Source organism: Schistocerca piceifrons, chromosome 3 (genome assembly GCF_021461385.2).
Source record: "Schistocerca piceifrons isolate TAMUIC-IGC-003096 chromosome 3, iqSchPice1.1, whole genome shotgun sequence".
Classification (NCBI taxonomy): domain Eukaryota; kingdom Metazoa; phylum Arthropoda; class Insecta; order Orthoptera; family Acrididae; genus Schistocerca; species Schistocerca piceifrons.
In genome coordinates, this window is record NC_060140.1 from 457,218,450 (window position 1) to 457,244,391 (window position 25,942).

The 25,942-nt window shown below is 37.5% G+C and overlaps 1 protein-coding gene across 2 annotated transcripts in view; it reads left to right on the top strand.

Annotated features, from left to right (window-relative positions):
- Positions 1-16,765, top strand: part of LOC124787736 (biorientation of chromosomes in cell division protein 1-like 1) — a 90,841-nt gene extending 74,076 nt beyond the window's left edge. Inside the window, exons 1-5 of one of the 2 annotated variants that reach the window (XM_047254589.1) lie at positions 3,119-3,137; positions 10,176-14,786; positions 14,883-14,961; positions 15,070-15,194; positions 16,033-16,765. In XM_047254589.1, coding sequence (XP_047110545.1) covers positions 3,134-3,137; positions 10,176-14,786; positions 14,883-14,961; positions 15,070-15,194; positions 16,033-16,109 — 4,896 coding nt within the window. In that variant the 5' untranslated portion in view covers positions 3,119-3,133 and the 3' untranslated portion in view covers positions 16,110-16,765. Of the gene's footprint in view, positions 1-3,118; positions 3,138-10,175; positions 14,787-14,882; positions 14,962-15,069; positions 15,195-16,032 lie in introns of those variants that run through there. The other variant, XM_047254588.1, reaches the window with a different exon arrangement.
- Positions 16,766-25,942: the final 9,177 nt, after the last annotated feature.

Sequence of the window (25,942 nt, forward strand, 5' to 3'; positions counted from 1 at the left end):
GTTATACTGAGTGGAAAGTGGTCTGCTCCAAAATTGTTTTTCAGAGGGCTCAGCAGTAGCAGGATTGGATGTGATGGCCTGGCAAATCTGCCACTGAACTAGGCTGGTGGGATAATTACATCCAGCAAAGGATGGTGGTGTATCACAGTAAAGTGTCTGCATCTGAATAAATATGGTTGCCTTGAATGCCAATGCCGTATGGGAGGGAACGTTTGACATGGAAAGAATGGAAACCATCAAAGTGTAAGTACTGTTGTTTGTTAGTGGGTTTCATGTGGACAAAAGTGTGTAGCTGGCCTTCGGTGAGGACAAGATGAACATGAAGGAAAGTGGCATGGTATTTGGAATAGGACCATGTGAAATTTAATTGGGAGAAGGTATTTAAAGATTCCAGGAATTTTAAAGGTCAGTCTCTCCATGAGTCCAAATGGCAACGATGTCATCAATGTATCTAAACCAAAGCAGGGGCTGAAGGTTTATGGATCCCGGGCCATCACATCCAGTCCTGGTACTGCTGATCCTGCTGGAAAACAACTTTGGAACACACCAATGTCACTCAGTATTACCCAGGTCTTGAATGTAATTAATCAGCTACTCTGACAATTCCGTGACCTAAAATCATGTCTGAGATTTTACCCACCACACCTAGAAACACTTCTTATCACCTTCCCAATCTCCACAATATCCTTGTCAGACCCTATGCTCCTTCTGCACGCATCTCCCTACCTTGTGGCTCCTACCCCTGTGACTGTCCCCACTGTGCAAGACTTGCCGTACGCACCCTCCTACCACCACCTATACCAGCCCTGTAACTGGCAAAACATATACTATAAAAGAGAAAGCCACCTGTGGAACAGCACGTCATATACCAGCTGTTAGTTATGTAAACACTGTTCGGCCTTTTACATTGGCATGACTACCATCAAGTTATCAGTTAGGATGAATGGGCATAGGCAAAGGGGGATGTACACTGGCAACACACAATATCCTGTTGCAGAGTGTGCTCTACAACATGACAGTCGTGACCTTGGTGCCCATTTCACCACACGCACCATCTGGATTCTTCCCTCAAATACCAGTTTATCAGAACTTTACAAGTAGGAACTAGGGCTACAACATGTCCTTGAGTCTCACCACCCACCTCGCCTTAATTTATGCTAATTTCTTCCATCTCAGCATTTCTTCACAGTAACTACTCCTTTCCATTCCGTTTAGTTTCCTACATCTTTCATTTTCTGACCTGTCTAATTTTTGCCATCCCTCTCCCACCTCAATTACATACAATACACTCTCTGGTTTTCAAGTTTTGCACCGTGCAGTCCCCAACAATCAGTCTTTCCTTCTCATTCCATCTGGTAAGTCTCCCCTGACCTGTGGTTCTGGGTGGCTTTTCTGAAATCCACCCCATTTATTAAATCTCTCCAGTTCTTTTCCTTCACTTCTCTTCTTTCCCTCTCAACCCTTCTGCCAGAAAAAAGAGTGAGTGACTCCAAAAGCTTGCATAAGTATAGCGTTCTTTTATGTGTATGTTCTGCTGCCACCCCTTGGCGTGTAGATTTTTTTATCTATCCAGTTGCATTATATTGTCAAAAATTGATTATTTTTATTGTTACATTGTAATGATAGTTCACCAGAGATGCCTTTCCCCAAAGTGTAATTCCTTTGTTACTGTTTGTAAACAGTGTGAGTGTACAAATCTCAAATGCAGAGCTCTCAAGGAATGCAAACACAGATCCAAATTACTACAGGAATTTTTACACAGTTGATTTTCTGGGATTTTGCTGAGCTAAAAGTGAAATCTGTGACCTGATATTCAAACGACGACTCTGAAATGCATCATAATAAAGGCTGTGCAATGTGTCATAATTGATAATTGAGTAATTAAAGTTTCACACTTTTTTTGTTGTTTTTATTTATTTATAGTGTGTGGTGAGGATTTTTTAAAGGGGAGGGTGCAAGAAAGAAAAAATAAGAGAAGGACAAATAATAATACCCAACTAGAAGAATTGGAAAGGCGAAAGTATTTCAATGAGAATGAGAATCTACTAAGTCACTTAAAAATAAACTACAGTGTACAATTATTTTATATCAGGCGTTGATAGATAACAAATGAGGCATCATAAAATGCATTCACTGTTCATAACATTGACTGGAAAAGTGAACAGTAATGTTTATAGCAGCACACTCACAAGTTGTACTAATTAACAATTCTACCTTGCCATTTGCTACATGTGTACAAACATTAGGTTGGTTGTAGATAACTGCGAAAGTAATTACGACATTCATTTAGTGTAATTGCGTTTCTAATGGACCTCCTTTTTTTGAAAGTATAGTTGTAAAAGAGTTCTCTGTTGGTGTAGCAGAGCTCAAATGAGACATTAACTCAACAGGCACATTATCTTCATTTGCTAATCAAGTAACTATTTTTTCTGTATTTATTGGACATTCATGAGCAGCTGAATAAGACACTTATGTGCCATGGTATTGGGGAGCCATCCCAATTCATGACCACTCAATTGCTGCTGGCAACTCAACAGGGGAGGATTCAAGTGGGGTCCAAAATTCACACATCTCACTCAATGGTATTCAAAGTATGCTCAGTAAAATTGAGATCATGTGATCTAGTGGCCCATCAAGCACTCTTAGTGTTTTTGGAGCATTCCTTAAACCATTTTGGAGTGTTGCCTTGATAATGTACAGGTTGCCTGCACTAATGTACAGGTTGCCTGCAGTGTGCTAAAAGTGAACAAACGGATGAACATAATCACATAGTAGGCTCCTGTGTCACTCATCAGTGAATGATGATGTCATACAAGTCAGATAACCTGTTTCCTCCTGTGTAAACATTTCCCCAGTTTGAATACCTCTACCATCTGCCTGAATGGTGCTCTTTTGATAACAGAATGTATTGCTTTGTGTGTTTTTTTAACGTATGCTCATCTCATATCACAGAGCAACTGAAATCTTCCAGTGCTTCAAATCTTCCAGTGCTTCAAGCATCCAAAGCAGTGTAGCAATATGATCACAATAATGTATGTCTCCTTTGACAAGCAGCGATCAGATGTATACTCGTGGTGTGGGAGCTTCTGTACCCCATAGCAAGGACCGCTCACCTGTTATCATCCTGCATTGAATGTGTGAGTAATTCTCTGCACTGTGGCCTGCCTGTCCACTGTTACAATAATTGACTGCAACCCTTTGAGTCTTCTGTTGTTACCAAGTAAATTACTGTGTGAGAAGATACTTGGAATTCTTTCATATGAAAGAAAATTTGGTGCATGTTGCATAATTTGTGACAAAAGTAATTGGGCCATATTCTGTTTTTCCTAAAACATTAGTTAATCTGAACGCAAATACTTTCTTACATACTCATTCCCAATACTGAAATATTTATGACACTCATGTAATATCAGATACCAATTTTTTGCAACAAAAAGGAAAATAATAACGAATACAATAATACAGAATATAAATAATGAAAGGAGTAATGGTTACAATAAGCAGAATATTTGAGGCATTGAATCATCAGTAGGCACATAAATATGACTGAGAATTTTTCATGATGAATAAATCCACTCCAGTTCTTCTTGACCAATCCTTTATTTGGATAAAATCGTACTTATGAGCCAGGTTTCAATATGATCTCATCTTCAGGCACTTGATTGCTTACAAGAAAGTCGTACCAATCATGTAAAAAGTCCAGCAAATTTATCAAGTAGCTTTCAAGTGATGCATGAAAAGAAAGTTGTACCAATCATGTAAAAAGTCCAGCAAATTTATCAAGTAGCTTTCAAGTGATGCATGAAAAGGTTCTCTGAGTCAACCAGTACCACACCGGGTGAAGGAGACCACATAAGTGCCCAGCCTACCACGTATTGTGGAAGCCCAACAAGACCGGTAAACAGACTGTTGTGCAAACCGAAATGAGATTCCTGTGTACACATATTTGCCAGAGAGCGGGCACCACCAAACTGGCGTATATGTGTACACAAGAGTCTCATTTCGATTCGTGCAGCAGTCTTTTTACTGATCTTGCTAGGCTCCCACGATATGTGGCAGGCTGGGCACCTACATGGCCCCATGTAATCTGTGCAGTATTGGTTGACTCAGAGAAACTTCATGCGTCACTCGTGCAGGATCTCACATGCTACTTGACAAAATTTGCTGGATTGTTTTTACATGACTGGTGCAACTTTCTCGAGCGCTATCACGTGTCTTAAGATGAGATTTACATACTGAAACCCAGATCGTGTGTACGATTTTATCCAAATAAAGTATTAGCCAAGTACAACTGGAGCAGATTTATTTATTAAGAAAAATTTTAACAACAGTTGTGGAAGTCCCACAAAGAGTGTATTAAGGCTGAGAATATTGCTAGCTTTTGGGTGAATCTGTCTTGAGAGTTAAGAGTGTCACACACACACACACACACACACACACACACACACACACACACACATAACAGCTTTCTCAACAAATAGACCTTCAATCAGTTGAGATGCTTTAAAATGAAACTTCAGCACTTTGTGTTAATTTGGAGTCCACATGAATACCGGAGAATATTAATCATACAGTGTAGGCTTTCACAGCCGGTGTTGTCTTCAGTTAAAAATTCCGGGCTGAGAGGTGTGGTCAATGCATAAAATTTCCACCTAACATTTTGTCTCCATCTGCGGGAGACATCTTCTCAGGTCGTCCGGCTACTGCCACTGAGGCTCCAGTACTCTCGCATTTATAGAGGGCACCACCATCCATCACGTGATGTCGACGGTAAGTCTATCTTTGGAAGGCGTCATCATTCTCGATTAAGAGTAATTGATTGTCATTCTGCTGGCACAACGTCGACATCCATATTTTGTCCAGCTTTAAAACTTCCTCTTTTCTATTAAAATTACTATGGTGTTTGTGAATCTCTATTGCTTCTCTATACATGCGTGCATGATAATGGGATGTTCGTGCTAAAATGCTTGTCTCATTAAATTTAATTTCGTGGTTCCCATCTCGAAAAACATGCTCAGCTACGGCTGATTTTTCGATGTGTCCTAAGCGACATTTTCTTTTATGTTCGGCTAAGCGGGTGTTTACACTTCTTTTCGTTGTTCCAAAATATACTTGTCCACAACTGCATGGAATTTTGTATACCCCAGGTGTTGCTAGGGGGTGTCAGGCATCTTTTGCAGTTCTTAAATATTCCTTAATCTTCTTGGTGGGTCTGAAGATGGTTTCTATATACGCTGGGCCACAACGTATATAGAAAGAACAATAACACGGATCGATACCTCAACAAGGAATCAAACCATCATCCTACGCAAAGAAGAGGTGTCATGAAAACCTTGGTGGACAGAGCCAGCTTACTTGCAAGATGAACTTAATCACTTACGGTCAGCCTTAATGAAAAACGTATATACCAGCAAGGAAATTGATCGAGCCCTCCATCAAAGAAGAAAAGAATCCAGAAATCCAGAGCAACAGCGGTCACCTACTGGAAAAGTTTTCCTACCATTCATTAATAAAGTCACAGACCGTATTGGGAAAGTTCTGGCCAAGTATGGGATTGAAACCATCTTCAGACCCACCAAGAAGATTAAGGAATATTTAAGAAATGCAAAAGATGCCCGACACCCCCTAGCAACACCTGGGGTGCACAAAATTCTTTGCAGTTGTGGACAAGTATATATTGGAACAGCGAAAAGAAGTGTAAACACCAGCTTAGCCGAACATAAAAGAAACTGTCGCTTAGGACACATCGAAAAATCGGCTGTAGCTGAGCGTGTTTTTCGAGATGGGAACCATGAAATTAAATTTAATGAAACAAGCGTTTTAGCACGAACATCCCATTATCATGTGCGCACGTATAGAGAAGCAATAGAGATTCACAAACACCATAATTTTATTAGAAAAGAGGAAGTTTTAAAGTTCTCGACGTTCCCCCAGCAGAATGACAATCGATTACTCTTAATCGAGAATGATGACGCCTTCCAAAGATAGGCATACCGTCAACATCACATGATGGATGGTGGTGCCCTCTATGCGCTCTATAAATGCAAGAGTACCTGGAATTTTTAACATCAGGAGAATATTGTTTAGCTTCAGTATGAGATCATTTTTAGGTTCAAGGTGAGAAACTCTGAATAATGAATACTGTTTATATCTTCTGTATCTAAGTCTCTTCTTTTCTTTTCTTATTTTAAGCAATATGAAATTACGTTCATTCACATCTCACCAGAAAATTAGAACTACTATCCATATCTTTCTAGTTGTATCAATTCTTTACATAAATAGTTTTAATATAAATTAATAAGTCCATTAAATATGACAATTAATGAATGTTTTGCTACACATGAAACACTGCAGAATAGCTGTTTGTTCTGTTAAATGTGTGCACCCATTTGTAAGTGAACACATGACGTGATGATTCTGTAAACTTGTCCATTGCTTAATCGAAAATGTAAGTAATCAGATAGTTCTTTGTCTTCTACTCATGAAGGAACAATATTTTTGTATAAGTAAACATTTCTTTGTTGTTATTCTGTTTTCACATCAGTCACTGCATAATTGTAATACTTGTTTCTGTGAAACCATATGTGTACTTTTTCTTGATTGTAATTTTTGTTTGTTTGAAACTGTACAATTCTTCCTAGCAGTGTCAAGACATATTCGTTTAGCTGCGGGATAAGTTAAAATACAACTTCAAAAGTTGAAGTCATGAAGTTGCCATTTGCTGCCTATATTTAACAATCATAGTTCTGTTTTTCTCATAATAAAGGTTTGTTTGTCATTTTCTGTATCTGGTATCCTTAACTCTTTAAATATTATTTCTCATTCTTGTGTCATATCCCACAGTTAATAGATAAATAAATGTGGACACCTGTACATATTTCCAGAAAAAAAACTTATTAGGTTACCTTCCAAATTTAATGTTAAATAATTTCTGGCATAATTTTGTCCTTAAATTTGTCAACATTGCATGAATAACTCATCTTAAAGCTCTTTCACAAAGAAAGTTTCGTTTACATCTGAATGTGGACTTCACTTAAACATTCCCTCCAGATAGCACATTCTCCTCACTTGCAAAGTGATGTGTGTTCAAAAAGATGTGTAGTAGATATGAACCTGCCAGTCTTAGTAAGAGGCTGGTAAATATTCTTAATGGTTTTCCAGGTAAGTAACTAGTTATTCTTTGTAGGATTACTGTTTTATATAGGTACGAATGTTACCATTTTATGGGCTAGTTCTGAAAATGTAATCATAGTTGGATCTGTAGAGCTCCTATGTAGTGTACTGTCATGTACTATTCCACTTCTTGGTTAACATCGTGCTGGGAGGCTTTTACACTACACATCACTGTATAATGCTGTGGTTCATTATCAAGAATTTTGTAAATATTAGCCTCCAAGTAAAGGAAAGCAAAATTCAACATCTGTCCAGGATAGTTTGATGAATGTGTTTCAATTGCAAATGGATTTTTGGCTTACCTGAAACAGCATTGGTCCTTCAAAGTTCACGTTGATGGTAATGGATTTCTGGGAACAGCTGTACACATAGTGGAAACTCCTGACACAGTCATCTTTAGGAATAGCATTCAGTTGGGTTGTAACATTATGTTGCACTTGAGTTGTAACATTACATCAGATCTCCAAAAAGTCCAAGGGAGACAAGTCTGTGGAGTAGGGTGGCTGATTAAGTGACACAACTCCCCCAGGAACTGCTGTTCTGGAAAGGCAGTGTGTGGCCAGACAATTCCGTGGAGCAATGTCCATCCAGTTGCCTTCTTTGGCATACGGGGGTGTACCCACTTCATCTGTTACAGCAGACAGTTCAGTATTTCCAAATAGGAAATGGTATTTATCATGGTGCCCTCAGAAAGGAATTCTTTATGAGTGAGACCCTCAGACTCGAAGAACACCTTGAGCTGAACCTCTCACTATGCACCTTCTGGTTTTTCAATGACTCTGCTCCTTCTTGTTTTTTGGTGACCCATGACCTGTCAGTACTTACTATGACACTTGCCTTCAAGGTGTTGCTTGTGACGGTGGTTTGGGTCTCAATCTGCCAGGCTGATGAGGTCTCCAGAGGCATTAAGTCAAAGTGGTGTTTGTTCCAGTGTCAAAGTGGGGAATGAGGTAACAAAAAGCTTGCATTTAACCAAATCCTGGTGGCTATGAAGTGAGCTGTCTCATGACTGATTCCCACTTCCCATACTATCATTCATACTGTCACATGACTATCCTGGAACAAAAGTTCTTTCGCTTTCTGTATGTTTTTCAGAGTGTGTGGGAAGTTGCATGCCAGCCAGTTCAGGGGGCGCCTTCCAGGGTGTCTCACTCTTCTTGGAAGCATTTAAACCACTCATAAACACACTTGAAGGTGATAGCATGTCCTTTGTAAACTGTTGTCTAATTTTCCTTGTTTGCTAATTTTCCAAGTTTCAGACAGTACAGCATATTTGTTCGCTAATCCATTTTCCATTTCAACTGCTTGCACTTCACCTTCACTGTACATTGTGCTGCTTACACAAAAACACATGCACAGTGCCATTGCGAACATTTTCAGAAATGTCTTAACCTGTCCAGTACAGGGTTTGGCAGTGGCACACGTGAGCTGTATGACACCATTCACCAAACTTCCTGGACAGAGGTTGTGTAATAATGGAAATACTGTGACACAGAGACCCTTCAGTTTATATAACCTCATTACATTTCTTCATTGTCCACTTATAAGAAAAAGGAAACAAAGAGAAGCACATTTCGAAAGACTTGACAAACAGTAAATGGAACTAGCAAATCTCCTACATGGATACAGCGAAGTGTATCTTTCATATGATGGGATCCTGGTTCTGTATCAATACTGGTTACTGCAGTAGCTGCTTTGTTGGGTACAGTTTTGAAATATAAAATAATACAATAAGGCAAAAATCACCTGTTGCCTTTACTGGCTGCTAAATTCCTCTCCAACTCAATATTGCTACTAAAACAACTGAATTTAACAATTGGTGGTATAAAGTACATGGTTGCAATTTCATTTACTAACTGATATGCTAAACAAAACACACACACACACACACACACACACACACACACACACACACACACACACACACACAAGAACAGAAAGAAGCTTTTACTGAGTAGTGTCAGGCACATTTGCTCTGTACAGTGTCAGGCACATCTGCTCTAACAAGTCTCATGATGAACTGACAGACTTAAATATAGATGTTTCGGGTGAACAAACATTTAAGGAGCGGAGACGTGAGGGAGAGGAGGTAGATGTAGAGTAAATGAAATAGTGTTTAGTGCTTCTTTTTCATCAGCAGTTACAATGATGGTGAATGCAGCTGTCGAAACATGAGTACTACACGAATTATTGAATCTGATATATTAAGTAGTTTAGAAAGAAATTTTAAGATAGGTAGTGAGGCTTTGTATAGAATAGGAAGTGTGTCAGAATGACACACAATCACAGTGTTTTTAATAGTTATACCTGAGACTTAATAAATCTGAGTGAAATTCAGGCATAGAAAATAAGATGGAGATGGTTATTTAGTCAAGTATATGTTATTACATCAGAAAGGAAGTAATTCCTAAACGCACAGTGCTTAAGAGAAAATAAGCCTGAAGTTTATTCAGATATATCTGCTAAAAAAGAAAGGTCTTAAGATTTGTGCTGCAGGCGGAAGTTCAGAAAATCCATTACATGTGTCATGTCTATCATTGCCAGTGTTTATTTGTGATTTTTCTAGATAAAATCAGCTATTTACTTAGCTTTTTTGCACATGTTAGTACTTGTATACCACTGTGACATGTTTTATACTTCTATACCCAAGATTAATTATTTTATTTCATATAGAGTTAAATTTTTGGAAGCTGCAAATTGCATAAACAGCATTGTTTCCCTGAAAGTATAATTTTGACCAAATAGTCAATAGCAGGGGAAAATAAAAAATAGCAAAAGTTTAATAAACAGTATCTAATGTTGCTTTCTTCCTATGTTGTACGAGTGTATGTTAATACAACTTGTAGATATGAGGTAACATTCGTTCCATGAAAGTAATTGTAGAAAATGTTTTCTGCTGTTTGTAACATTTTCTCGCAATGACTAATGCACACAATATTATTTTGTATTTGATGCAATACAGTTTTGCTCCTGAGATATATTACTAAAAATTCTTGTTGCAGTTACCATGTGCCCTCCACCAATACAGCAGCCTCCTGAAAAGAAACCTGAGCCCCTTCAGGTTCTTAGTGAGATGCTTCCAAAAGATCTGGATCCCATTTCTCCAGAAAGTGATACCTTCAAAGATGATGACGATGATGTTGATAATGAAGATAATGATAATGATGAAGAAGAAGAAGAAGATGAAGAATTGGATAATAATGATGATGGACTAGATAAGAGTAAAGTTACTGAAGAAGAAGAATCATCTCCACCATTTGAACCAATAGAAAGAATACATTCAAACCATGATTCAAATGACAGCAATTTGTCTGATATATCAGGTCTCAGTAGCGAAGACAGTCAGATTTCCGACATTTCATTTTCTGACAGTAAAAAAGACGTGTCTGTTCCAAAATGTCCAGTGTCAGATGTAGTAAGCCAGGATAGCCAACTGTCCAAAGTATCATCTAACAGCAGATTATCTATGGAGTTTTCAGATGAGCAGAAGGAGTCTTCGAAAATACTTGCTAATGACAACAAAGAGGGGGCTTTTTCCCAAATTTCAGAAGATTCTTTGAAACAAAAATTTGAAGGAATTGCTTCGTTTTCACAACAACATGTTTTTAGCCATTCACCTCATGTGACAGAAGAACATCAGGATAAAAGTAAAGATGTGCAGATAAATGAAGAAGTGCTCAGGAACAAACACTCACAAAGCAACACAGAAAGCATTGTTAATAAATTACAAAAGTGTGAATTTGATTTTGCTGATTCAGCTAGCATTCAGACAGAAGAGACACCAAAAAACAGTATTGATGAAAATGACTCCCAATCACAGCTTTATGCAGGAATGGAATCATGCAATGTAAGTGAAGCAGAGGTCTCAGCTGCAAAACCTAAATCTAAAATGGCAATTTTTTCTTCTATTTTTAAAGACAATAAAATTGAAAATCAGGATAATCTTACAAATAAATCTGGAAATGATTACAGTTGGGATGATAATCTGAATAGTAATTATGACTCTCTTGAGGTTTCTGAACAGAGCAGTATGGTGGAAAAACATACTGATAATTTTGGCGAAGATAATGTTAATGAAATATATTGTAGTGAAGGGAATCCTATCACTCCAACACTATCTGATATCAAACAAAAAAACATAGTTCCTGCAAACAGTACAAGTGTTAACTTTAAGAATGAAGATACAGAAACATTTTTGCTAAAAGATAATTCACTTGATGGCTACAGTAAAATGGACCACATTGACATCAAAAGTGACACACAATTTGAGACAGACACTGACACAAAAGACAGCCAGTCCCTTCAAGGTATCCATCATTATGATAGTATCCAAGAATCATTTAACACAAATGACTCTCAGCTACTAATTGGAAAATTCAAAGAACATGAAGGGGAAGCTAAAAGTATTACCTCCATGGGTATCCCACCTGGGGATGAAACAAAAGATAATAAACAGTTTATTAAAGAAGGACACAATACAAAACAACTTAAATGTGAAGCTGAGACTAAAAGTGAAACAGATATGTCACACGATAGAAGTAGCAGTCTTGAAGAAGTTTCTTCAAGAAAAGAAAATATTAAAGAACCACATAGAGAACAGGGAAAGAAAGAACACTGCAAAGATAATTCTCAGAGTGACAGACACACAAAGGATGGGACCAAAGAACGTTCAAGATCTGAAAAGGAAATTACCAAAGATCGAAGCCGACATGACAAACTTCAAAAAGATAGTAGCAAGGAACATATGAAACATGACGACAGAAAGTCAAAAGAAGGAACTAAGGATCACTCCAAGCGTGATGACAGCAGAGAAAGAAACAAGCAAAATGAGAGAAAAGAACGGAGTAAAAGAGATGAAAGTAAAGATAAACACAAACATGAGGAAAGAAGTGACAGAGAACGTTCAAGACATGACTCTAAATCAGAGAAAGAAAAGATAAGGGATCACTCTCGCCATGATGAGAAAAATGACAGAAACACGTATAAAGATCGAAAGGAAGCAGGTAAAGATAGCTCAAGGAGAGAGAAGTCTAGAGAGGATAAGTCTAGCAAAACATCAGAGAAAGATAAAGGGAAGCAGGAAGAAAAAAGCGACAAATACAAAACTAAAATAGATGAAAAATCCAAGAGTGAAAAGGAGAAGGCAAGAAATGAAAACTCATCCTCAAAACTGACTCATCAGGACGCAGAACAGAAAGAAAAACATAAATCAGATAGCAAACGAAGTAAAGATAAATATAAAAGTGATAAAACTAAGCATGTCTCTGATGGGAAGCCTAGAAAATCTAATGATGACAAACCAGAAAAAGAAATAACTAACAAAGAAGACCAAAAAGAAAAGATGAGAGATCAATCTAAAACTGAGTCTGGCGAAAGTGCAGAAAAATCACATAAAGACAAACAAAGAATTCATGAAAAGAATGAAAAAGATAGGAAAGGTCATGATAAGAGCAGGGAAAGCAGTAGTAGCAGTAGCAGCAGAAAATCTGATAAGAAAAGCGAAAACAAATCACAAAAAAATGAAAATAAAGATAAAGAGAAAAAGAAGGAAAACAAGAGCAAAAGTGCACCGGATGATCATTTTGTTCACAGAGACAAAAATTCAGAAGACCGTAGGTCGACTGATAGAGACAGCAATGGTACTTCATGTGATAAGTCCCAGGGAAAGAGTACAGAATCTCAGTCTTCACAAAAACAAGAGAAGAAAAGCAGTAGGCATAGTGGCACTGGAAAAACAGAAGGTGGTGTCACTGAATCACAAGATACAAATGCAAGATCTGAAGAGTGCAATGAAGATGACTCCCCTTCAAAATCACCAGAGTCATCTCCATCTTCCTTACTTCCATTAAAAAAACGACCTCTCCATCAGCATTCTGAGAGCGAAGAGGAGTTAGATGAGTATTCATGTAGCAATGACTCTGGAAAATTGGTACTGAAGTTAAAAAAACCAAAAATTGCTGCAAACATTTTTGAGATCAAGAAAATAATGCAGCTACGAAAATCAATGGCCAAGATAGAAAATCGAAACAGATATCACAATGGTAAGCACAGTGAAATAAAGGATCGGAGGGGGAAACAGCAGAATGATACTGAAATCTTAGGCACAGCTGGTGTTAAAGAAGGAGAATTGCAGTCCTCTGATCCAGTGGGTTTCCAGGTTTCAGAGTGTGAAGATGCATTGACAAATGATGAAGATAAATTGGTGTCTCAGGAAGGTATACCACTGCCATCAAAAGAAACCGTACTGCAGAATGTGAAGCAAAATACTCATATGCATACAGACAATGAGACAGTTCCAAGTAGTGTTTTCAAGCCTGAAGAAGAAGATTCTCCTAATGAAGACAGTGATGACCATGATAACAGTGATGTAGATGGTGATCTCACACATTTTGAACAAGCGTCAACACAACAGACAGAAAATCTTGCAGCTTATATAAGAACTTATGAAGAAAACCTTTATTCAAATCCTATTTGTTTCACAGATTGTAGTGACAGTGATAATGAAGAAACATCAACCTCTCACTCACTTTCACATTTGAAGTGTAAAGTTGTTAAGGAAATAGTTGACAAATATGTGCGTCAGCATTTTGGGTTTGATAGTGACCTTACTGTTTCTGTAACAGAAGCAAATAGTGCTGCTAAAACATTGAGATCTGAAGACATCACTGGTGAAACAAATGACATTCCTACATTGTCTAAATCTAAAACAAATACTGGAAAGGATGTACCAGGTGGAATTCCTAAAAAATCAAGAACAGCAATTGACAGTTCAGGCACAGCACATTATGAAACAAACAAGAACATTGTAGATAACAGCCAGAGTTCCTCTGAACTTAATCATGCCAAGTTTGATGCTAGTGCAACAAGCAAGAAACTACCCAAAGGCTATGTTCTGGAGTGGGTTCCTATGGCTACCACAGATATAGATAGTAGTGACAATAATGCAGTACATTCTCACAAAAGGCATTTTAAAAGAAATGGTGGTGGTAGTGGTAAAACAAAATCTACTGGGAACATATACAAGCAAATAAATACGGAACAAAAGGCAGAAGCATGTGTTGATAAAATACCATCTGCACCATCAGAAAGTGCTCTCGAACGAGTTTCAGCACCTGAAGTACGTGAGACTCCACATCTCAATTCTGAGCCTGATAACTCACATGCTGTGAACTGCACTCCCAGCAACGGTCCAGATAATCGTTATGTAATTGCAGACTCTGATGAGGATGAATATGTTGGAGATGAAAAGTCTAATGTAGACAACAACATTGACAAAAGCAGTTCAGATGATGAGAAAGTACCACTATCTGCTGATTTAATTTTCCATTCTCTGAGAGACTTGATGCTAGAGAGTGGTATGCAGAAACAGATTTCACCAGAAAAAGTTATTGGCATAACAGAAAACCTGCCTAAACCTGCGTCAGAACCAAGACGCAACTTGTTAGGTCGCAGTAGACGACCTGGACTTGGCAGACCTGCTCCTGGAAAAGGTGTAGTAGTGGACAACAGTAACAGTCGGACATCTACACCTGATTTTGTCATGCCACTGAGTCCCGAGAGTGATGTATCAGCATCATCTGGAGAACAGAACAAAAAAATAGTGGACAACAGAGGTTAGTTTCAGTATCCTATCACATATCTGTAGCTGATATTTTTCAAACATTTATAATAATTGCTCTTTTACAAAAGTTTGTTTTTTGACATTACAGAAGCAGGAAACATAGGAGATGGTGATGTGGATACTGTGAATTTGAACCAAGAGGAGTCTGAAAGCAAAAGAACACTGAGGTAGATTTCAGTTTGACTAGCAGCATTAAGCTTTACATATCTGTGAAATGTACAGAGAGACCATGTATACAATTTTTCTATAAGCTTTCATTCTTGCTTTCTATTTAGGAGTGCCACAACAGCTTATCGTGGCCAACGGTACAGCAGTGATGAATTGTATAAACCAAGGCCACTTTTCAATGTAACTTCAAGACGTGCCAAATCAAAACAACAGTCCCCACCACTACCTGAAGGTGAGATAACAATGGTAACATTCTCATTAGCCTGTATGCCAGTTCTACATAGTTTTGATTTTCCAAAACTGAATAATTGGACAAATCTATTGAGTTGCTCCATTTTTACTGTTGAAAAATATACCTATGAAAGTTCATTGTAAAATAAGGTCATTTTGTATATTTAGTGAGCTAATTGACTGTTTGGCCTGGATTGACACAAATGCTGTCAAATTTTAAGTAACATATACTACTGTACAGAGGTTAATACATACAATACACCTTGTTCTTGAATTCCTCCACCTGTCTGTGCTACATAGTAAATTGCATCTATATTGAGTAATTTGAGGAGAAAACTTGCAGAATGCATACAGAAAATATGAAAAGCACCTACTTACCGCTTAGGAAACTTTATGAGCAAGTAAGGGATCAACAGAAATGAATCTTCAGCTTTCACAACTAGAAATTCCTGTGTGAAAAGCTCAAGAAAAATATTTAGAGATTTAGCAGTGATTTTTCCCCCCTGATACTTTGAGTGTTTCTCCACGGATGTACACAACTTTTTCCTTTTCATATGTGTGCCCCAACGCACTACTTCTTTGCCTTGTGGAGGAATTCCTAGTTGTGAGAGCTCAAGATTAATATTCTTTAATTACTTTTTTCTGTAAATTTCATGCCAGCTGTTCTAGTAATGGCGAGGTTTAAGTAAGTATATTTTATCTACCAAAAGTATTATTTATATATTTTACTTTTCATTTGTAACTTTAATCATATTTTGTGAAAATATTTGTTCCACTATACCTGAGTATATATTTTGCATTTGGATATGCTTCTTTACAGTTTGTTCCTTTGTTTCCAGAAGTGACAGTGAAGAAGCGTCGGTCAACTGTTGAAGGATGTGAATCCTCTCATTCTGAAAAAGGCACATACAGATGATTAACAACTAGGTTTGAATGAGTTTTTATCCCTCAGATTCCTATTAAAACCAGGGTGAAAACTCACACATTGTGTACTTAAACTGTATATTAGAGGACATGACAAATGTAAAAAGGTTATGAGTAAGACAGTGCAGGAGTTTGTATTGTACATAGTATACATATAGTAATAAAAGACTGTAGATTCTGCAGACTCGAGTGCAAGGTGAACAGAATTGGACTGGATGTATGGAAAGAATTCCTAGAAACACCGAGATTACAGTTACAGTAGTTATAAAAACTCAGTGTATTGAATGTTTAGTCTTTCAAATCAGTAGCAATTTGAACACTAAGAAATTCAAGAATATTGACTGATGTACAGAACTCTATCTTTCAGTTGCAATTCTACTTACTTTGTATAAATAATTCTTATTTATATACTTTTGCAATGTGTCTACATTCATTTCAAAAGTTGGCACACCAGCATAGTTTCATACCACCAATGTTACCATTTTTGTTTTATTAGCTGTGATAATTTGTACAGCAAGAAATTTGCAGTTTTTACATTTATGACTGTGTAAAATTTAAATTTTACAGTACAGACTTTATGTTCATGGAATTCTTGTGTTTTCATTTCCGAAAAACATGTTGTTTCTGTTTTTATGCAACTGCAGGTTCAGTGACATTTGATTATATTCTTTTTTTTTCTTTTTTTTTTTTTACAAAAAATAAAAAGATGAAAATATATTGTCACGATAATAACTGGTATGTACTTAATCAACAAAATAAAATTGTAATTTTTTAAGATATATCAGTAATATTTTGTGTTTGATATTTTATTTACCATTTTCCGAAGTTCCCAATCAACAATTCTGGTCAAAGATAATATTAGCATCAACCAAAAGTTAAGCTAGTAATCTCATTTATGGTGTTACAAGCAAACAATTCAGTCTGATACTTGCTGGTGTGTATGTGTGTGTGTGGGGGGGGGGGGGGGGGGGGGGGGGTGATCGAATGGACATACACACACAGTAATTTTTACAGCCAAGTCATTATCTCACAACAGACTTTCTTGCTTTCCTAAATACTTTACGTGTGTGCCAGGACTGTTGGTCAATCAGTTAAATTGAAATTAACAAATGGTATGCACAACAGTAGCAACCACTATTGTTTCAGATGATACCCTTGCCTACAAGATTCATCTAAAAAGATAAGTACAATAAATAGAAATTGTTCATGAAATTATATAACTTTTTGTAACAACGAGCAGCATGTGGGAAAACTGCATTACCAAGAAAAATACACAATAACTATCAATGCAACTGTCAGTCTATTACTTCTTTAATCTAAGCCTTCCACAGTCAGTCAGTGTGGAAAATGAAGTCACTAGCATAGTCAGATCCAGCCACTGTTCTCATTAGAATGAAGCACCATTACCATTCAAAGCAGTAGATAGCTCCTTCACTGTCAACACCCATGATTAACAGCAGTGGTCACTGACATCCAATCTGAGATTATGACCTGTGGAAGCCATGGGAGGGATGTATAATATATGTCTAGGAATACATGAGTGTTACAGACATGAAAGTTATTTCACAAACTATTGTTGTATAGTTTGCTTATGAGGGGAAACTACTAATTTTTTCACACTCTTTCAGTATTTTAAGCTTTCAGCACAATTCACATTTATTTTCTTGAGGGCATGTCACCCAAAAAATGATCATAGTGATATATAACTCTTGTTAACAGTGATGAAGTCTTGCATGTAAAATAAGGTACAACAATCAACATTATGTAACACTTCTCAACACCCATTAATCGTTGTCAGCTCCTGTGCTTCAGTTGAGGAGGGAGCACCAACAAATGGAGAACAGATTGTCTTTGCATGAAGGTGTTAATGCAGGATTTTTGTTTTAATTTTCTACTCTAAGTGAACAATGAAACTGTTTCTACTTTCTGCAAGTTATTTACTTGTATCTTCTCACTGTTTTCTGTAACTGTAATTGCCTTTCTGATATTTTTGTTTCACTGCTGTCCTATTTCCATGAAATTATGCATAGCACACATACTACAAGATTAGAAAAGCCACCTGCAATGTTTGGAAGAACTGCTGCTTTAACGCACATTTGAAATAATGAAAAGCTTGTTGCACAAAAATACCCACAGATATTTCCATTGTGAGACAAGAAAATATTGAGATTACTGATATTTGTGGCACGGCTTGGTTAATGAACATGTGACTTCTGTAGTGTTTGATTAATGAAGAGTAGGCAGATATTATCAAATTATTTTATGTTGTAAGGTTTTTCAGACTCTGGAAATTTTGTTGCTGTCCTTCATACATCACAGGTTTTCGTATTGAATCCCCAGCGTTGAGGCACCTATGACAGGGTGAGATGCAATCTATGGAATAGAATGGTCATTCTTGCTGTTGTAATCGTAGACTTCAGTAACAGTGGTCACTTGTTGCCCATAGGACATCTGTTGCCATATCAAGAAGAATGCCTCTATTAGAATCCATTGACAGTAATATCATTAAGAAATGTATAGATTAGTAAGTAATAATTGCATACTCCTGTGTATTTTATATATGGTTATACTTTTATTTCACAGACCTTACATCACACAGTGTATTTTAATACTTTTGACCTAAATGGCGACATAATAATGCTATGAAGTTGTAATGAAATTTCAGTGTTGTAGAAATCCACTGTGTAGGGCCAAATCCTTTCCATACTTTCAGCTGCGATAGTGAATCTCATTCAAAAAAATTTAAAGTGGAAAACAAAAGAAATCCTACCCCTCTTCAGCACAAACCTACTCTAAAAACAAAAATAAATATGAACACAGATGACTGAAGGTATTCACTTATATCTTGAAGTCCCTTTTCTATCAGCCTATTTCTTTCATTCCTCAGTCATTATTAGACCTGTGCACAATCCACAAAGATTTCCAGTTAATGCAGGTCTTTAAAATTATGTCAGGAAGCATCATGACTGCAAATTCAAAATTCCAGATTCAGCAATTTTTCTCAAAACAAATTTGATTGTTTTGTTTCACACTGTGTTCTGAGTCACTCTGCAATAGTTCAGTTATCTCGGTTACTTAAGATGTGTACTCACCTGTTTTCTAGATGGCATAGTAAAATTTCTGGTCAGTGCAAGACTGGTAACTGCACTGCATAGCATCTGACATGTACAATGGAGCATGTCATAGATATCCTTGTTTCCTACTCTAAAAACAGATATACATAGGAACAGAGTAGACTAGAGGTGTTCACTTATAACCCTTGTAGTCTGATAAAAAACTGAAGTACAAGCACTTAATTAGGAACACAGTAACAACTAAGTGTACTTGCTCCATTTACCAACACAACAGTTCCATGATATGGTATGTTTTACACTGGGTTGATAGAAACGCTGCAGCCTTGCTTCAGCTACAGTGATTCTCTTTCCTAGTAACACTAAATGTGTGTTTACATCGTAAACTGATAAAAAATCACAACATTTAAAAAAGTTATAAGGGATAATTTTGATTCTAACAGAGATATTTATTTCTGGTAGCTTCACTGCTTTTGTGGTAACAAATGAATTCAGTAAATATCTATATATCCGAAGCTGCACAGTAACCGTCTAAAGCTACACAATGAGCTTACATTATATTTCATTGATGGCCAATCAAAATTTATAAATTACAACTGTTAAGGAACATATAATCAAATGGATTTAGGAGTTCATACCATCAGTTCATTATAAAAGACACATTTTGCATTTCTAGTCATGCTTTCTGTGTCAGGCATATCCAGTACCATAACTGTTTTCATAGTCATCTGTTAAGGGTACGATATTGCTCTGTAACATCTATATTAATTTAAGCTCACCCAAAAAACTAGGTAATTAATTTTCACTGTGTATGACATGTGAATGAGAAACATTAACCTTAAACAAAATAAGGAAAAGGGGGAAACAAGAAAGATGCTATATTGAATTGTATTGCTGAGCTGTTTGATGATCTTTCTTCAAAGCTCTGCATCTATGACTACTTGTTGCTTTAACTTGAACACCAACTTCATTTATTTGTGCTGTGCATCTTTTTACCAGTGCTTCTGCTGGAGATTTATAATCACGATACTGATATGCATATTTTTGGTGATCAGTCTTCTTGCAGAACCAATTATTTGGTAGACTCCTGATTTACATTCTGTGTTGGTGCACATTCCTTTCATGCATTAACCCAATGCAAATTCCAGCTTGTAATTTTGTCTGCAAACACAACCAACTACTGCAGATCTTTGCCCACAAGGGTAATTTCGAAGGAAATGAAGCTTGTTGTAGGAGCACACTCTATAACAGATACAGCAAAGTGCATAGAGAGATCTGCATCTTGCTTTAAACATTTTCAAGAAAAACATGTAAGCTACATCAGTCACTGTACACTCATGATAACATTTTTGTCATTTGGCACCAACTGCTCATGCAAAAACAGTAATTTCCATTGTAACTACAGCATCATTGGTTTCACTGTATTACATTTTGAACAAAAGTATAGAGTTCTGAATGACAAGCTTTTCTACAGTCTTCTTGTGCTTTCCTCCTCCACAATTACCCGAGGAGAAACAAAATTAACTGTATCTGTTATTCCTTGCAGACACCTCCAGGCAAAAAAAAAAGGGTTGTGTAACATGGAGAATATAAATAAATATGAGCCAATAGGAAATACTGCAGTTATAAAACACAATATAATGTGTTCATTTTTCAATAATAAATAACAATACAAATTTGTTTTTTGTTCAGAATAATCACCATCTATAACCCCTAATGGTAGTTCATTCCAATCCTCATTTACATTCATACATATTTATTATCTTTGAAAATACTTATGACCTACAACATCAACATATTACGAAGTAGCTACGAAATTTAAATGCCGCAAAAATCCCCTGTTTAGGGCCAAATCCTTTATGTGATGAGGAATCTCATTTCAGAATAAATTTTTTTAAAATGGGGATGCAAATGCAATCCTAAGCTTCTTCCATAGCGGAACAAAAAACTTATGACACGTAATCACTATACGCCTACGAAATAACGCATTTCTTTCGTTAGAGGCTAAATAGCAAGAAGTACGTATACAAAAGCTTCCTGGGGTTTCCATTGTTTGATTTCACTATAAACGTGTGTACACTAAGCTCGCAAAGTTCTTTCACAGAAGACAAAGCGGCTTTTAATATCAAACTTTGAGCGGTTGTATTAAGATAAGTGCCGTCACATTTGTGCGTCAGGAATTATTATTATTATTTTTTTTTTTTTGCATCCACGACCTATGTTGCACAAAACGTAAAGTGACAATATATTTTCTCTGTACCCAACTGAACACGTTAAGTGGTTCATAATTAGAAGCATGATAATAATTAAGTCAATTTGGAGGACCGATAATCCGCGGGGCCTTAATGGCATCCTTGTTCTACACACATATCCCCCTGTGTTGTAGCGGATAAACAGCTACAATTACCAAGCATCAACAAGTCCTCCCGTTAACAAAGTGATTGCATTACAGTTTGGGGTACATTAGTACTCCTCTTTCAAATAAGTTTCTTTTTTTTGCATTCGCTGTTTTCAAAAGCGTTCTTGAAACCCTCTACACAGCTAATGCTTTTGGCAAGGAGGTTTACTAGCTATGCGTTGCCTGAAGCTGGTAATTTCACTTCATAATGTATACATAACAGTTGTATCCCGATTTTCTTTCCATTATCCTACATTACAAGCCATATAGCTGAGAGGTCAAACATATTAGAATCTTCCCAAGATCACAGATATAACAGTCGAAGACTATGATATTTCGAGTACAGATGTAAATCGATTGGCTCGTTTCACACAGCTCTTCCGTCGAACTATGAAAATTTGATTGATTCGGCTAAAAATCGAAAAGTTAAGTAGTGTTCACCATTGGTCCTGAAATATGTGGTCTTTAAGATTTCTTCTAGCACCTCAAGACCGTCGAGTCACGAAAAAATTCCGCAATGCATTTCAATGGCAGCTTTCATACAAGTCGTAAAGAGAACGTCGCGTCATGTTAAGGAAATTCACACTGGCTGTCACGTCTCGTCCCATCAAAACATTCTGTCTTGCACTTCAAATGGTGGCATCCACTCTGGCCATCTCGTTACTTCACGACACCACAGTTTAACATAACAGTCGCGACACTCCGGCTGATTTTTATTACCAATTGCAGTAACAGTGCGCCAAACGACCAGCAAGTGACGCTTCTGAGTCCGATATCGGATGAGGGCTAATACTATGATTTACGTTGATTTGTAAGATTGTTTTTACAATAGACAGCGTATGTAGTGTCACAAAAATCGACAATAACTAAAAAAAATGATACTACATATGCCATCCTTTAGTTTCTTCAGGATCCTGGGAGATATGAAGCTCCAGCTTACAGGACGGTTTCTTTACGATGTTCTTGTAGCGTTCGGATACTTACTGAAGGTTTGTCCATAAAGCGCCTTGTACTTATAGAATGTCATTACATCACTAGTACAGAGTCTCTTTGTTGGTGCCATGGATCAGATATAGACACTTCTTAAACATAATTACAGTTTGCATTTGATACCTGGAATAAACTAGACTCTTTACTGCTGAAAAGAAAAATGAAGAGTTATTTTTGCTTCTTTGTGACAAGTGTCAAACCCCAGATGCACTCATTTATCGATATCTGGGGCAGCCACTACTTTCTTTGGGTTTTATAAGGAACTTTATCATATTGCCGAGTCTGTTGTGGTAAATGTTTCCTGTGATAGCATTACAAAACTGCTTAACAATAAGTCAGTGCCTCTGAAACTCTCCAAAAAAATACTGAGTTTGCCACATTTTGGCGATTTTACCTTCTGCTTCGTTCTCATTCCTCCAGTTTTTGAAATATTTATTTTCGTCTTTCCTGCAGGCTAAAGCACAATTTTGCTTGCTGGCACCACTTTGACATAGTTATTTAGTGCATTTAACTTACATACTCCCACTACATTACGGACTAAGCAGAACTGAAAAAAATTCCGATTGCTGGTTAAATGTACCACAAAGACTAATGTTTCACAAATATTAAAAATATGTGTTATATATTTCACTCTCCTCTTGCTCCCCCCCCCCCCCCACCTCCCCAACACACTGAACTTGCAATACAGTTGCCTCCATGACACTTGTTTTAGCTCTTTAGTGTTAACTGCTGAGATATATGCCACATAATAGCATGAAGGGAAATGGACAGTGATACATATAAAGAAGTTTGATAGCATCTTATGTACTAATATTTGAAGCCTGTTAATCAGATGCTGAAGACAAGTACTTGAAAGTAATTCCAAAGAGGCAAATGAGTTTATACTTTAATTACAGTGTGTGTGTCTGATTTTTGTTCTCTATGATTATAATTTATCTTCAGTATCTTGATTTCTTATTGACTTACTTGTGAAGCAGAGTATGCAATTGAGGTGTGAGGATGTCAGCGTTGCAATAAAGAGAAATTAAGGAAGTGTACAGAAAATTTATTTAAATTCAAAGCAGAAATTTCACTCAGTATAACACATCATAATATATTCAAGATTTAATCTAATTCACAGATCTTCATTTAACCTTTTTATTAGTATACATTTCACTTCCTATCTACTTTAAAATCTCTCTCTCTCTCTCTCTCTCTCTCTCTCTCTCTCTCTCTCTAACACAAACACAAGCACATTCACTGAAGCGCCAAGGAAACTGGTATAGACATGTGTATTCAAATACAAGGTGGTGCTATAGTCAGAGCGTGAGCGACGGAACACAGCATCTTTGAGATAGCGAGTGTAGCGTGAATATGAGGAATCCAGTAAAACATCAAATCTGCGACATCGCTGCGGCTGGAAAAAGATCCTGCAAGAAGGGACGACTCAATAGAATCTTACAACGTGACGGAAGTGCAACCCTTCTGCAAACTGCTACAGCTTTCAGTGCTAGGACATCAACAAGTGTCAGCATGCAAACTATTCAACGAAACATCGTCGATATGGACTTTGGGAGCCGAAGGCCCACTTATGTACCCTTGATGAGTGCTCCAAACAAAGCTTTACACCTCGCCTAGCCCCATCGACATTGGACTGTTGATGACTGGAAACACCTTGCCTGATTGGACGACTCTCGGTGCAGATTGTATCGAGTGGATGGATGTGTACGGATATGGAGGCAACCTCATAAATCCGTGGACCCTGCACTTCAGCAGGAGACTGTTGAAGCTGGTGGAGGCTCTGTAAGGGTGTAGGACATGTGCAGTTGGAGTGATATGGGACCCCTGATACGTCTAGATACGACTCTGTCAGGTGACATATACACACGCATTCTGTCTGATCATCTGCATCCATTCATGTCCTTGCGTATTCCAACAAACTTGGCCAATTTCAACAGGACAATGCGACACCCCACACGTCCAGAATTGCTACAGAATGGCTCCAGGGACACACTTCTGAGTTTAAACACTTCCGCTGGCCTCCAAACTCAACAGACATGGACGTTATTGAGCTTATCTTGGATGCCTTGTAACGTGCTGTTTAGAAGAGATCTCCACACCCTCGTAGTCTTTCGGATTTATGGACAGCCCCACAGGATTCATGCTGTCAGTTCCCTCCAGCACTAGTTCAGACATCAGCTGAGTCTATGCCACATCGTGGTGCAGTACTTCCATGTACTCGAGGGAGCCCCACACACACGATATTAGACATGTATACCAGTTTCTTTGACTCTTCAGTGCTTGTATATATATAAATATATACAAGGTGTTTGGGGAGAAAAGATCAATATTTTACACAGAGATAGTATAAGTAATTCTGAATAAAAAAAGTTATATGAACGTAGGTCCACAAATACTTTGCTAGGGAGGTATGGGTATTGAAAGGAACTTTAATCCTGCAAAACTGATGTGCACAACCTGAGCGTATACGCAATACAACTGGACTGTAACGTGATTTCCTTGCAAACAATCTTACAGAGAAGTACAGTTATATTACTAATTTTTACGTAATGTTTATTTAGTTCGCATTTAGTACATAATGCATTGCAACATGCATGTTACATGTATTCAGTTGGAAAAGACGTACCACGTGTTTTACAAATGGCTGTAACACCTATCATACAGATGTAGTACAGTTCACAGAACAGGTTCGAATATCCCACTATGAACGTCAATGCACTTTTGCGCTCTAGCGGTAATATGTTGTGTTGCTTGTTCAATTGCATGTGGTTGGTTCCTAATCAATTCAGCAGCGTCCATGATGTGACGAAGCAGTTCATCTGATTTCTTCCAACCCCATAAACAGAAATGTAAAGGTGTACGGTGAAGTGATCTTGGAGGCTAGTTAATATCACCGCCATGGCCAACCCGGCAATTAGGGTAGGTGTGGTTGAGATGGTCCCTCACACTTAAGGTAACATGCGGAAGGGGACCCTCATGCTGAAAGTACATTCCAGTTCACTTGGCTAAAGGAACGTCTTCCAATAGTTCCACAAATGAATTTTCCAAAAAATGTAGGTACCTCTCTCCCATCAATCGCTGATCGATACTAACTGGACCTATCAAAAGGTTACCAATCATGCCGCAGCAAACATGTATGGCAAAACGAACTTGGAAATTGCCATCCACTGAAGCTTGTGTATTTTCCTGTGGCCATCGATGATTATTGCGTGTGTTGTTTATTCCATGTCGTGAAAACTGGGCTTCGTCAGTGAATATTATGTATGGAAGCAAATGACTATTCTCAATTACCCAGTGACCTAATTGAAGTCGTCGGGCAGTGTCACCAACATGGAGACTTTGGATACTCTGTATGTGAACTAGATA